Source organism: Plasmodium berghei, assembly GCF_900002375.2.
Source record: "Plasmodium berghei ANKA genome assembly, chromosome: 5".
Classification (NCBI taxonomy): Eukaryota; Apicomplexa; class Aconoidasida; order Haemosporida; family Plasmodiidae; genus Plasmodium; species Plasmodium berghei.
Genome location: NC_036163.2, coordinates 143215 through 159168, shown reverse-complemented (window position 1 = coordinate 159168; position 15954 = coordinate 143215). Strand labels below are relative to the sequence as shown.

Below are 15954 nucleotides of genomic sequence, written 5' to 3'. Positions count from 1 at the left end.
TCATTTGGAGAACTAAATTCATCAAATGTTTATGTATTAACAATAAGCATCACCAAAATGCCGTAATTTGATGTTTTAAGTTTTATTTTTACGTCCATTTTTGTATGTTTTACATTTTATAGCAGTTCTGTATGTGTGTATATAGATACACAGTGATATGTGAATATGGGGAAAATGAAAGTTATTTCACTACTTGTATATTATTTCACATTGAATAAATTTATAATATTAAAATACCATAAAAAATATATTTTTTTTATTTTATTATTTGTCCAATTGAATGGATTCACCACAAATGTATAAATATACTCTTTTAGGGGATAAGTTTTTCAATATACAAAATTCGTTAAAAAAAAAAATAAATAAGTAATGTAATTATAATAGGTACGTATATATATATGTGCAGGATTTTATCATACACAGTTGGACTTCAAAATAGTTTCTGAGAATAAGTTAGAAATATATTTCCAAATATTTTGTGTATCAATATCAGCCATATGTGAAGATTGTTTTCGATTTTTTGTTTTTAAATTATAAACATATATATTATATATATCTTCTACATTTGCTAGTTTGATTTCACTCATCCACAAGTTGAACATTATTTTTTGTATTATGTTATTTATTTCTTCAATCGGATTTTCGAGATTATTTGGTGTTTTCATATTTTCTCTAATTTGATATTGTTCATCCGAATAAGGATAGTTGTCTATATTTGTGAGATGCTCATATTCATAGCATTTATCAGGCGCATTTATGTTGTATATTTCAGTTTTTATTTTAGTTTTATTTGTATTAATATTAAGAAAAGAGTTATTAAAAATATTTTTATAATATTGATAATCAGGTATAATATTTTCTATTTTAAAAGGATTTTGGCCATTTCCCAATTTTTCAACTTTTGTATTTTCTTTTATATCATAATTGTTATAATTTTTTGTATTAGGATTGGATAATTTATTTTTAAACAATTTATTTTCTACAGTTTTGTATAATTCAAATGCATGTTTAAATATATGTTCTATGTTAAATCCATTTTGCTGATTTTGATGAATATATAATGATTCGTTTCGTTTTAGTAACCTTCCAACATCTAAAATATTTTTTTGAATAATTTTGATTTTTTCATCTATTTGGTTATAAAATTTTATCATCAATCGAAGTTTGAATTCATTCGAATCTTCATCCATATATGAGTATGCGTCTATGATTAAGTCAGGATTAGACAAATCATATTTTTCTTCAATAACATTGGATCCATTTTCACTTATTTCAAAAATATTACAATCATATGTCTCCATATTTATTCTACTATTTACATTAATTTGTAAATTTTTTGAATTATTTTTTTCGTTCTGAAATGATGTTAGATTAACTTTATCGATCTCATTTTCTTTGCTCGAATTATATTCATTTATTTCTTCTTCTATCCAAATTTTATATTTATAGAATTTTTCTTTTAGTAGTAAAAATTTTATTTTAGCTTGGTAGATGTTATAATTCGGGAATTTTATCAGATTGAACAAGTGAAATGTCTTTAGTTTATTTTCCTCGTCATTTTCGCTTCTACTTTTACTATGAATATTTGTTTGGAGCAAATGGCTAGTATCCCCATCAGTTTTATTTTCATACTTATTTTGATAAATGTGAGACAATAGTATTCTTTTTGTTGTTTTTAAATTTTTTGATTTAAACATAAGGGAACGAATAACAGTAACCCAAGTATTAAACTCGTAAAGGCATTTACATGTTAAAGTTATTTTTTTTTTTTGGTTATTATATATTATACAAAAAGTAAAATTTTTTAATAAATTGATTTGATAATTTGAAAAAATATTATCATTCATATTATTTATTTCTAAACTGTTGATATTTTTAAAATATATTTTACAGTCTTCTTCATATTTTCTCGATGAAAACCATCTTATGTATTTTAAATTTTTACTTAAAATAAAATATCTTAAATGAGGAATATTAAAAAATGTATGCTTTAATAAATTGCTTCCTTCTTTTGCATATTCAATAGCTCTTAAAACTTCTGGAAAATTAAGAGGATTAATAAGTTCTTCGAAATTATCTTCATATGCTTTTTCATTGTCCATGTCCAAGTTTTCTACTTCTTCTATTGCTTCCATTTCTTTGAATTTGATTGATTTATTAAAATTTATTTTTTTTATTAGATATTCTTCACAATTTCGTATATTTCCAAAATCTTTGTAATAATATTCCTCAAATAATTTGTAGTAAACGCCATTTATGTTTTCACTTTCTTTTGCATTAGTTATATTTTCTTTTATCAGTCTTTTTATTCGAACTAAATAGAAATCGTCATTAATAATATTCATGCAAAGATCGTATATACCTTTTTTTATATATTCTTGTTTCATTGTACTATTCCAAGTATAAGTTAATTTGTTATCTTCATACCAAATATGAATGATGTTAGATGATTCTGATTCTCGATATTGCACATTCTGTTCATATATTGTGTTGAAATCACTTGAATTTATTACATTATTTAAATATATTTTGTTTGAAGTGTTAAAAAGATAATATTCTTTCTCACTAATAAATTGTTGGTGATCATTGGTATTTCTTAAATTGGGTCCATCTTGAATGTCCATTAAAATTTGTTCTATAGATTTATTTCGTCCTAAATTATTTTCATTTTGAATATTTCTTGTATTTACACTAAAAGGTTTAGTAATTCCTTCAACTTCTTTTAATTTATTTTTATAACCCTTTTTCGATTGCTTAAAATTTTGTAAGTTATTTATTTGTTGGTGCTCCATTTTATTTATTTTTTTTAAATGCTGGATATTTTCGCTTTCTTCGGCTTTAGGTCTTGTCAACGTTTCATTCGATGTGTTTTTATAAAATGTTTCAAATTCTTTTTCAAAATCTGGAAATTTTATAGAAGACAAATTTAAATCACTTTCATTATTATTGTTTATTTTATCATAAAAGTTATGAATTTGTATTTTTCTATTTTTACACTGGTGTTTTTCATCCATTTTTTAAAATGGGGTTGTTAACAGACAAAAAAAAAGGAATAAGAAAAATCGTGAAAAAAAATTATATTAAACATACCAAAAAATAATGAAAAACATTGCATATTAGGCATAAGACGCAAAGTTGTGCCTTTTCTATAAATTGACAAACGAAAATAAAACAAAATATTATTTTCGAAACGATGGAATAATTTAATTAAATGTGTGTAAATAAATAATATATATAGGGATATTTAACATATGAGTAATGTATTTATGGCATAACAAATTGCTTACAAATCTAGCTAAAAACAGAAATTGTTGAGAAAAAAAAACAAACGCATTTATTTCCTGTACAATTAAGGCTATTTTAAGTTGACATTGTTTTAATAGTTACATATTTTCGAATAAATATTTACAAGTAAAAAAAAACACACACACAAAGTATGCATTCCTATTGTTTATTTACACATTTATGGGTGTTAAGGAATGGATGAAGTAGAATTAAAAACACGAAAAAAAAGGGAAAAGGGATTAAAAAAATATGTACAAATCAGGTAAAAAATGTGCAAATTATTTAAAGGTATCAAAAAGCGTATATTAATTATTTTTTAAAAAATATTAACAAATGTTTTATGTATAAAAATGTTAGAATGTTGGAGAAATTACTTTTTTTTGCCATTAAAAAAAATATATTTAAATGATAAAGACAACGACGGAATTAAAGAAATAAAAAAGAATATCTAAAGAAAGGATGATTTTAAAATATAAATCATCAAACAAAAAAGAGAAATAAATATAGAATAAAAAACGAAAAGATGAGAATGAAAGAAAGAAAAAATAAATAATAAAAAAAAAAGTGTGAAAAAAGAAATGAAGAACTAATGTAAAAAAAATAATGGCCTATGAGAGCATGCATTGGGTTACTGAATTTCGGTGTCATAAAAATATATTCCAATTTTTGTGCTTATTTTAACAATTATATAAATGGGAAAAAATGGTGGAAGAATATAAAAATTAAAGTATATTCATAATGCGCCAAGGAACCTATGTATATTTTGGTAAATGCCACAATATATAATATTGTGTGCTATAAAAAAAGAGAAAGGGAAAAAATTAAATAAACGAGTAAAAAAATAAGTAAATAAATAACCAGAAAATAAACACCTTTTAGGTTCGTAGTAAAAGATAATATATGCGATAAAGGCACATAATAAAAATTAGAAGATATTGATACAAATATTTGAAGTGAAGATATAATTTAAAATCAAATAATTTCTAATAATACTAATGGGTTTATAAAATGATTACATTTTTTATAGATAAATTTGAATCTATGAAAAAAATGGCACAATTAAATGTTATTTGAATGTTTACACATTTGTATAAATTAAAATGTGATGATATGTTCGTTGCATTTACAATTTATATTCTTAATAACATGTGCATGTACTTTTTACTTTCATACATAATTTATGTCAATGCATATTTTAGAATATGAAAAACCATTTCAAACTTAAGGAATGAGAAAAAAGAGAAAACATTCTTAATATTTTCAAAGTATTATATGCTTTATGAAAAAATCAATTTAATGTTTCAAACAGAAAGGGAATTCAGACGTAGGTACTGTAGATTGTGCATTCCCTAAGAAATATTTGGCTTTTGTGTTTCCGAAAATTTTTAATAATATTTTTGTGAAAAATGGAGAAAAATGGGATAAACAGACCTGTAGGAATGATAAATGACGCATATTTTTGCAAAACCATTAAAACGGAATTAAAAGTATAAAAGCACGCATTACCCATGTATATATATTAATTTATTTGCTTTATATATTGATACTCATTAATCATGATTACCATCATGTTAATTATATATTTTCATGAAAACAATAACAAAATAAATTTTGTTTTTTTACACTTCCAAAAATTGGAAAGAATTCGATGAAAATATGCGCAATATTTTTTATGTAGACATATATGTTCACATTTACACATCCTTGTTCTTTTTTATAGAAATTAGCAGATGAATACCTGAAAAAGGTCAAAAATAATTTCCTATCTGATTATATATTTAAGACCGAAGTTTTTTGTATATCATTTTTTTTCATTCCCCTAGTAGCTGGAATGATAGTTTTACAAGGTATTTTAAAATGAAAAGAAAATGACTAGATAATAATATTTGCGTTTAAATGCCGATAGTTTGAATACCCTTATGGATGATATATGTTTGATGCAGATTTAGTCCTAAGTCATTGTCATTGGTATTTATTTTTAAATTAAAATTTTTTTAAATCATATTATTTTTTACCAGATAACAACATCATAAGTCCACATTTCTTAACTGCCCTGTTTTTATTAATAGCGTTTTTGTTGGTTATTTTTTTGCTATTATATTTCGAAATAAATGAATCCCAGGTAATAAAAAAATATAATAATAGTAGAATGGAAATAATCATATTATTTTTAATAAATTTCAAAAAATTGGCATTATTGTGTATGTATTAAATAAATATGGGCGTATATTTACATATATTTGTTTATATGTCAATATAAATTATTATTTATCTAATTAATTCCTTTAAAAAAATGGATATGTTTGGTTCCCTTGTGTGGGTGTAGATTTTGTTTATTCCGTAACATATAGATTTTATTTTTTATTATGTTCAGAACAGAGAATTTGTGAAAAAAATAGAGAAAGCACAAAACATTTTGTCAGTTCGAAATATTTTAAAAAACAAAAAAGATGAATCTCATTTTAATTATTTAACAACGTCTAATTTTATATTTATTTTGAGAAACAATAAGTGGGAACTTTTACCGAAAAATTTGGTAGGAAATAAAATTTTCATATATTTGTACCAATAAATTGGAATATAAAATGTATGTTAATGTATATTACCATTTGATCATATCAAATTATTAATCCCCTTACCTGTATATTCATATTTTTTTTCACCTTTACTATTAGCTAATAAAAAATGACGTTTTTTTATTACATGATGGAGATTTAATACCATGCCGATGTGTAGAATATAACATATATGAAAATGGTATGATTAATACTAATTCAATTATTTTTTAGGTTTTTTTTAAAATGCTTATGATGAACTACAGTTGCACAGAACTGACTATGGCTTATGTAAACTTATAACTACCTATTTATCTATTCCTATTTTTATGTTTTCTTTGCAGTTTATGGAAAAGAATACCAACATAATGAGGTATTTATGGCTATGGACAAATATCGAGAAAGTATTAATATAATGACAAAATATTCAAAAGATGAAAAAAGAGAGTACCTTCCATCATTTCACCTTTATGCTTTCGTATCTTATGATAACGCATCAATCTATATAATTAGAAAATGTATTAATGAGAAATTCGATAAAAATAAGAATTCAAAAAGTAAAGAAAATTTAAGGAATGTTGTATTAGAGGAAAAAGTCCATGCAATATTTATTTATATATGGATGTTTATTTTTTCGATATCCACAACCTTGATGTTTATATAGTAACTAGCCAAAATAAAATAATAAAAAAAAATAAAAATAAAAAAATATAAAATAATAAAATTAAAAAAGCATCCTTTATGTTTTTTCGAGATATATAAACACGTATAAATTCTAATAATTCGAAGCATACTGATCATTATAATTTTTTTTATCTTTGAATAGCATTTCTAACCTTCGAAAAATTCATGATATTCCTCAATATCTTTTAATTTATTGGCTGGCTTACACCGTTTTAATGTCCATGTCTATACTCCCATTTATTCACAGGTAAAGAGAAATTATTCTTTGGGTTGTGACTTGCTATCAAACAAAATTATCCACGGGGAAATGATAGATAAATAAATAATATGCATATGTTTGATTGTTATTCTTTTGTGCCCCTTTCGTCATATTTATGTAAAAAAATATTTGCATTTTTATTTCGTTCACAACTTTTATAGAATATTCTCAGAATTGATTTATGGATACTGTTCATCATTGAGCATGTCATATGAAAACTATTTTAAAGATATAATAAATTATGAAAAGAAGAGTTTTACTTCCTCGTTTGATTTATCATCCGCAACTGAAAATAGTTCCTTTGTTATAGAAAAAAAACTAGCATTATTTTATACCCTCAAAAGTATTTTTCTTTTAATTTTCAAGGTATGTCTTTTTTTTTTTTTCTGGAAATATTTTAAATGCTTATAATAATGGAGATACAATTGCAATGTGTGTAATATGTCCTATAAAATATATAAACACATTTTTTTTTTTTGTAGGGAATAAAAATAAATAAGTGTTATTTGAATATTTTAAGTGACTGTTCAGTATTATGTTTTCTTGACAGTAATGGAATTTTAGTAAATATCAATCATAATGTTAAAGAAATATGTATATATAATCAGTTAAATAATAAGAAAAATGTAAATGAGAATAATAATATGAAAAAAATTCATAACTATTATAATAACATACTTACAATAATTGATATATTTATGGATAATAAAAGTATGTATGCCTATCAACGAATACAGAATATCAAAATTTTACATTCTTTATTTTTAATATCTTATTTTACACAATTACTTAAATATATAAAGTAGGTTACTTCATTATAATGTATGTCTAATCGTATATGTATATAAAATGGATAAAAGTATTTTTGTCTTTTTTCTCTCCTCATTTTTGTGTTTTCAGTTTAATTAGGATTATTTTTTTTTTCCTTTTAACAGAAATTTTGATGATTTTCAAAATAATATATTAAATTATATGAACCATCAGGATTATAATCATTTATATACTTGTATGTGTGACATTGGAAATATATCATATCCATACAACAAATTTTCGTTTCGAATGTAAGAAATATTGAAAATATATATATATACTCCATGTTTAAAGAAAAGTTTTAATTTGTATGTTCTTTGATTTTAGAAATATCATGCAATATTTTTTATCTGTGTAGGTTATTTTTTTGTATTGAAAACAAAAGTGACTATGAATTATACAAAAAAAAAAATTTAGAATTAAAAAGAAATAAGAAGGGAAAAATAGATGGGGAAATACCTTATTATGTTGACAAGAACGAAAAAGGAAATGAACTAGGAATAAATATATATGACAATTTAATAACGAGAGATAATTTTGTTTTTATTTTTATTTTATATGAAAAGAAGAAAAATAAATATCATATGTTTTTTAAGGTAATAATATTTTACTCTATATCTACACACATTTATCATTGTCTAATTTATAAGTAGAATATGCGCACATAATATATGAGTGAATTATTTTTTTACATTTATGGGAATATTTTTATTTTTGTTTATGGATTTCTTTTGGTTTTATTTTATTCATAGGGGCAATTGGATGCCCTTGTTAGCAAATGTATGTTTTATTACGATGGGAAAATGATAAAGAAGTTGAAAAGACGAAAAAAAAAAGTTTTAAAAATTTTAAATATGCAATGGATTTCGTCAGGTTGGTGTTGCAATTTCTCCATTTCGTATTTTGTGATAAAAAAATAAAATTTTGATTAAATTCAAGTTCGTACGTATATGTGCATATTTGTTAATTTTTTTTTGCAGGACTAGAAAGCATTTGCTTTGCATATAGGCCTCTAAGTACCGATGAAATAAATTATTTAAAAACAAATTTTACAAAAAATATATATATATTAACGATAAACAAGCGGAAAGTTTACAACATCAAGAATTTTTATAATGAGCCAAATTTCCCTTGCAAAGAAAATGAAAGATTTCTTTCTCATTTGATTTCTACGAGCATTTTTATTGGTAATAAAATTTATTTATGTCTAAAGTCTATGTACATGTATCTGGCTTTTTCCAAATCGATATAATCATCAAAGAAATGAAAAAATAAGAAAACTTGTCAAAAATATGTATTTGTTTTTCTTCATTTTCAGGAAATTCGGCAGTGAAAATATTAACTAGCAATGATATTCAAGCCCGAATAAATGACTTTTATGATGTAATTTTATAAAATAATGGAAACATATACTATACATGTGAATACAAACTATGTAAATAAGCCTGCTTAATTGTATATGGAAATGTTATAGAAATATAAAAAGGAATAAAAATTTCGATGGTGTTTTGTTTAGGCCGGAATACGATTTGTATATTTCAGTAACAAAGATCAAATAAACACAAGAAATATTTCCAACACATTGGGAATGGAAACAAACTGGAATACCTCCATTTCGTTAAGTCTTATTGACAAGTTAGTAATAAAAATAAATTAATTAATTAATTAATAAACATCATTAACGTTTATTTTTTTCATTTACAAATATTAATGATGGACAATAATTTTAACGAATTAAGCTGGTCATTATGGTTTATAATTTTTTCAACATTTTAGATCGAGTTTTAGAAACAGGGATGGGAAAGTGGTTATTCCAAGTGGAATAAATAATATTAAAACACATATACAAGAAGTAAAAAAAAGAGAAAAAATTACATAGCTATATATGCATATTTTCCCTTGAGGAGTTGGTATAGTATGCATATATTTATTTATTTATTTTAATTTTTTTGATATCCAGATTGATGATATTCCCCTTCGAGTTTCATCATATTCAGGATGTAACCAATTTAACACAGCTGAAATGATAAAAATTTTACTGGTATATATATAAGTATATTATAGTACTTTTTTAATATTTATGTATGTGTGTAGTTTTAACGAGGTATAGTACCTTTTATTTCTTAAATGTACATTTTTACATTACATGCAAGGTATTATTGATATAAATGGCTAGCCCATCGCCCTTTTTATATGTACTGTACATGCATATTAATTTTTTTTTTGTACATTTTTAATTGTGATTTTAACAGGAAAATAATGAAATAATAGCATGCGTTGGTAATAGCTTGAATTGTTGCAATTTTGAATTATACAAATTATGTAATTATTCTATATCTGTATTATTACCTTACAATAACATATGTACCGATTGTTATGGGAAAAAGGAAAGAAGTAATCCTTTTGGAAAACCTGCTATAAATAAAAACCCACTAATAGCATACTCATCCTTTGTAAATAGTTTTCCCTGTAATTTAACAATTGAAAAAAATATATTGGGTAATATGAAAAAGGAAAAATTAGAATGTGTGTATGTCAATCATTTGGTACATTCATATTTATTATGTTTATTTTTTTTATTTTATTCCCTTCACCATTTTGTAGATTTGTCCGAAAATATAATGGAATTAGTTTACAAGTTGTTGAAAAGCTCGAGGATTTACAAAAAAAATTTGTCGATATCGATGTTTTATTTTTATTTTTATTATTGTTATCTGTCTTTTTTAGTATTTGTTATTAATATATTTTTTCTTCCCCCACTTATATCGGTAAAAAAAAAAAAGCGAAAAAAATGAAAAATTGCATAAAGGGATTTTTGTTGCTTTATATGATCGTGTTGATATGTTTGAATAAGTGTTTTTCTCCATAAAATGTTTATATGTATGTAAATATAAATACTTTATCATATTTTTTCATTTATTTATTTTCCAAATACAGCTAGTGGATTACCTATTACTCATTTTGTTCATAATTCCTATACTTTCGATATCACTTTTAAATAATAATAACAACTCAACAATTATGAACGATATTCCTGATAAAGTAATAAGTATCGATTTTTTGGTAAAGAAACTGGTAGGTTTAATGATGGACCCATTATTATTTATATGTAATGTTTTATTTTTTTTTACATTTTTGTAAACGTATGTGTATAAAATAGTTGGGTTTTTATATTTCCTCGTTTTTTTTTTTGGACAGTTTTTTTTCTTAATTCGTTGGATTTCCTTTTTAACATTTTCAATAACTGTATCCGTATATTATATACACATATTAAATGATACGTTTGTGGATAAATATGTTGTAAATGGAACATTAAAATCCGATAAATTGGCAAGTTTGGGTCAGAATTTTGTTAAGGATGTTATATATTATTGCTCAAAAAATATTAACATAAGTAGGCAAAAGTTTGCAAACGTTTGGAAATGTTGTTTATATATTCGCAATATTTATATGGTTAGCCAATAGTCCCTCTATATATATATGGAAACATGTTTTCTGTTTTTTTTTTTTTTACAGAATCGTTGTATAAATGTCACATATTTATGCACCGATTTTCCCAAAATCAAAATATGAACACAGATAATATTGGGGTTTCAATGATAAAACAATATCAAATATTTTTTTTTTTTTCATTTTCGCTATTTTTTTTTGTATCTTCTTTATCATATAGCGACAAGTAAGTTATAAAAAATATGGGGAAAATTATAAATCGATTAATATGAAATAAAATAAAAAAATAATAGAAGAAAGGTGTTAGGAAATTTTGTTCATTTTTACTTTTTCTTAGGTATGAAGCATTGTTTAAATTAAGTTGCATTCAAAACTCAAAATCCTACTTTTCATGTTTGATTGTCTATCTTATTTTAAGTTTTCTATATGTGGCTTTTCGCATATATATGCTTCCAATTTATTATATAAAACAGGTAAATATAGAAATGTGTATATTGTTTTATTTTTCAATTTGTTTAATATCATTCTTTTTTATGTTTCCCTTTTTACAGTATCCGGATACAACCCTAATTCTATTACTGGTAATATTTAGCATAAGTTTATTAGTAATTAACGAAACGTTAAAGCGAATAGAAGAAAAAATAAAAATAAATAGGCAAAAATATTTGAAGGTTTTATTTGGAACGCGTTTAGGAATGTGGAGTCCAAAATAAGAGAGTGTTTACGCGAAAAAAATATCGCAAAACATGGAAGCTAGCTATTTACTAGTTAATATATATAACAACTAGGAATTTTTTATTATGTATGTATACGTTAATTTTTTAATTCATTTTTTATTATATACATTACGCAAACACAAATAAAACTGACTATTGATATGGGAAGTTAGTATGGGTACTAAACTTTGCACATATAAACAACATTTATTTAAATTTACGATATTTTTGTCAATTTTAATGAATATTCTTTCCTAAGCATTTGTGCATATTTCGAGGCCAATAAAGCGAATGGGTATATAGTTTCCCGTTTCGTGTTATATAATTTTTTTTAACGTATATAACATTATATTTTTCAAAAATTTATATTATCTCATATTTTCGTTACAATTATTATTATTGAAATATATGTGTTTACAATTAAAATGAAGGCATATATATGTACGCATGCATATTAAAAAAAAAAACGAAGAAAAAAAGTTTCAAAAATATATTTCACATTTACATATAATATATATATATATATTTTCGTTAATTATATCATATGGTCTTGTTATTATTTCTATTGTCAATTTTTGTATTTATTCTAAAATGATTTTATATCTATTCTAAAATGTTTTTATATTTATTCTAAAACGTTTTTATATTTATTCGTTTGTTTTAATTATATCAGAATCTCCAACATCAGTTATGACTAAACAACTTATTCGAAATAATTTACCACATGCTGTTCCTAAATCATTATTATCGCCATGATAATCATGAACGCCGCACTTTGAAAGCATTGCATAATATTCGATTACACTTCTTTGGATAGGTGGGCAGTTGCTGCTAACAATTACTAGTTTTCCTAAAAATCGTAGTAAAAAAAATAATATATATATTGTCATTATAGTAATAATTTTAAAGGGGAAATAAAATGGATATAGGAAATATTGAGTTTTTTATAATAATTAAGGTTATTATTTTTTTAATATAAAATAATTTCTTTTTTGAGAAATACATATAGTATTTTATGTACATATATATATAACAAATTAGAGAGGTTAAAAAAATAATGAATGTACCTTTTCCTGTTCTTAAAGCTTTTAAACATGATTTTCTTCCAAATTGGTATTTTCCTGATTTCATAACAAGTTGAAGTTTTGAGTTGATATTATCTCCTACACTTTTCTTTGCTTTTTTTGCCATTTTTGGATAATTATTAGTATAACAATAAATTTAAAAGAATTAAATTATTAATAAAATGCTTTATTCATAAAACTTTATATATACAAAAATTGTGCTTTCAAGCATACAGTATATTTTTTTTTCTTAGTATGAAAAAATGTTTTTCCTAAAATATAATTTTTTTTTTTTATAATCCAATAAAAAAAAAATTAAGATATTTAAAAAAAAATAAGAGTTCGAAATATGGATAAGAAAAAAGGAAATAAGCATTTATCCTATACATACATATTTATATATAATATTACTGTATTTTATGTAATAATAACATTACGTAGAAAAAAAAAATTAATTAAAAAAAAGGTAATTTTTTGTATATGATAAAAATTATAGCATTTGTGTCGTGTATACATATAATATATATGTATTAAAATACACTTTTAATTGTTTTTTTATTTAAAGGAATGCGCATATTTTATATAAAAATATACCTTGCAATGGCTTATCATATATATACTTATTATATATAATTAACACCTTTTTATTTTATTTTATATTTTTTCATCCCAACCTTATTTAATATTATATGGAATATGCTGACTGCTCTTAGTACAAGAGCTTTTATTTGGTTTGAATATTAATTTGATTAAATTAAAAAATATTCCTCTAAAAAATGCTTTATATGGGAAATAAACTATGAATATTTTTCTTAATTTATATTTAATTAAAAAAAACTTAAATTTTTATAATAATATTTAAAAATATGAACGTAAAATATCAAACTTTAAAGGGGTAGTACTACTAATGAATATAAAATAACGTCATAATTTGTATTCACCCCTTATAAGGCTCTTTGGGTTTTTCCTTTTTTTTTAAGGCCAAATTAAATACTCGCATAAAATATCCCATAAAAAATAAGTTGTTATAGTATATTTATATATTTTGTTCTGTAAATAATAATTCGTATTAATAACTTTTAAAATGGAAAATATGTTAGTTTTTAATTTATAAAAATAACTATAATAATTTTTTTTTATAATATCACTACTGTTACTATTAATAATGATGATAATATAATAATAATAATAATAATAATATAAAATAATACAAAATAATATAAAATATATAAAATAATATAATAAATAAAATGTTTGTATATATTATGATTAATATTATGTATATAAAGTAAGGAATATTTGTTCTGCAACTATTGGTATATATGTGTATATGGGGATATGCATTTTTAATTTTATAAAAAAACCATAAGATAATAAAACATTTTTAAGCATATTTTTCAACAAAGTATTTTAAACATACTATATAATATTCCCTGTATTTTTAACAGTTAAAACATTCGAAATAATATTGTTTTTGAAATAGTATTATTTTATAAAGTCTTTAAGTTTGATAAAGGTGTTGCATATATTTTTTTTTCAAATATTTATTTACTATGTTTTGAAATTTGTTAAATGATTTTAGAATATTACAAAAATGAGAAGTGCATATATGAGCATTTTATGTATAATATTTTGTAGAGGAAACGAAGTTGTGGAAGTAAAATAGTATCTATATATAAATATATTTGCTTTGGTTATTTTGGAGTTAATTTCCTGGACATTTTTTAGAAATTTTATAAAAATTGTATGGTTGCTTATTATGATACATATTCTATTGGATAATTTTTTTGGAATGAGTTACATTATACTTTTTATTATAATGGACAATTAATTTATAAAATATTATAAAATAAAAAATCGAAAGTTACTATTCAAAATTTACAAATAACCCATTGTAGGATGCATAACTTAATAGTTATTATTCATATACGCATTTATTTTATTATTGGTGTAATTAAAGGAGAAAGTTAAGATATATTTTTTTTTGTAGAAATAATATTCTTTTTATTTATTGGTGTATGATTTATAAAAGGAAAACTTAAAAGTTTACACCTAAAACAAAGGAAAGGCACATATATATATATACCTAACTATTGTATATTTAAACTTTAGTAATTTATATTTATTAGCATAGGTGCATGTCAAAAATGTGAAAATAGCTATTAAAATAAATATTTATTCTTAAAAATTTAATATTTTTTATGACATGTACATATATTTTTTTTTTGTACATGTAACATGTAAAAACGTTGTGTTATAAATTATTTGCTAATAATGTGACTTAAAGAACGTATATGGGTAAATAGCATATTAATTTTAGTTAAAATACGGAATTTTTTTTATTAAAAATTAAAGCATATTTTAAGTTTATATTGAAAAATATAATTATTAGTGTGCATGCGTTTTTTTTATAAACCCAAGAAAAAAATATGTAATATAGGGATACAGTTAAGTAATGAACAAATCTCACAAAAAAAAGAAAAAAAAATGTATTTTGCAAAATTACCATTTTTATATAAAAATATTATATTAAAAATACTAGAATTATTATGTGCTATTAAAAAAAAATATTAAGGTCTATGTGTATATTTTTAAGTTACAACAGTAAGTTGCATTAAGAATATTACGATTGTTAGATATGTACATATAATGCACTATCACCTTTTTTTTATTTTCCACATGTATGCTCATGTATATAATTAATAATACAATTTTTTTTCAAGATATTAATAGTTTATTTGTTATAAAGTTTTAAAATACGTTTTTTATGTTATGCATAACACATAATTATTTGTAACGTTAATAAAATTGAGAACATATAAAATAAGCCCCCAAACTTAAATATAAAGATTGTGTACCATTGTGTATAAGTACCTAAAGTTGTTTATTGTATGAACAGTTAATAATATTTCGTTAAAAAAAAAAATAAATAATGCTATATAAAAAAAAAAATATATTATTTTGTATTTCACAGTTGATTTGCATATTATCGAGATATTTATTTTTATATGTCCTTTGTCCATTATAAAGAGTTTCTATTTAACATTTACTATATATATTATATATATGCATATAATGAAAAAAATAAAAATAAGTAATAAAAAATTTTCATCATAAGAGTGATAAACTTA

General features: G+C 22.3%; 3 protein-coding genes across 3 annotated transcripts; 1 reads left to right on the top strand and 2 right to left on the bottom strand.

Moving 5' to 3' along the window:
- Nucleotides 1-413: 413 nt before the first annotated feature.
- Nucleotides 414-3014, bottom strand: PBANKA_0503800 (conserved Plasmodium protein, unknown function; the record flags this gene model as incomplete). The annotated part of the gene is made up of 1 exon (XM_034568273.1): nt 414-3014. The coding sequence occupies one exon, from the start codon at nt 3012-3014 to the stop codon at nt 414-416; it is 2601 nt and encodes an 866-aa protein (XP_034420279.1).
- Nucleotides 3015-4691: 1677 nt separating this feature from the next.
- On the top strand, nt 4692-11756 carry PBANKA_0503700 (conserved Plasmodium protein, unknown function; the record flags this gene model as incomplete). The annotated part of the gene is made up of 24 exons (XM_034568272.1): nt 4692-4772; nt 5006-5132; nt 5304-5407; nt 5660-5821; nt 5961-6042; nt 6185-6503; nt 6667-6771; nt 6945-7149; nt 7266-7585; nt 7719-7844; nt 7952-8189; nt 8346-8466; nt 8574-8780; nt 8912-8976; nt 9110-9228; nt 9370-9445; nt 9554-9634; nt 9846-10092; nt 10198-10361; nt 10531-10668; nt 10792-10987; nt 11110-11269; nt 11381-11516; nt 11595-11756. The coding sequence occupies 24 exons, from the start codon at nt 4692-4694 to the stop codon at nt 11754-11756; spliced, it is 3741 nt and encodes a 1246-aa protein (XP_034420278.1).
- Nucleotides 11757-12406: 650 nt separating this feature from the next.
- On the bottom strand, nt 12407-12950 carry PBANKA_0503600 (60S ribosomal protein L30e, putative; the record flags this gene model as incomplete). The annotated part of the gene is made up of 2 exons (XM_034568270.1): nt 12407-12609; nt 12827-12950. The coding sequence occupies 2 exons, from the start codon at nt 12948-12950 to the stop codon at nt 12407-12409; spliced, it is 327 nt and encodes a 108-aa protein (XP_034420277.1).
- Between the last annotated feature and the right edge of the window lie 3004 nt (nt 12951-15954).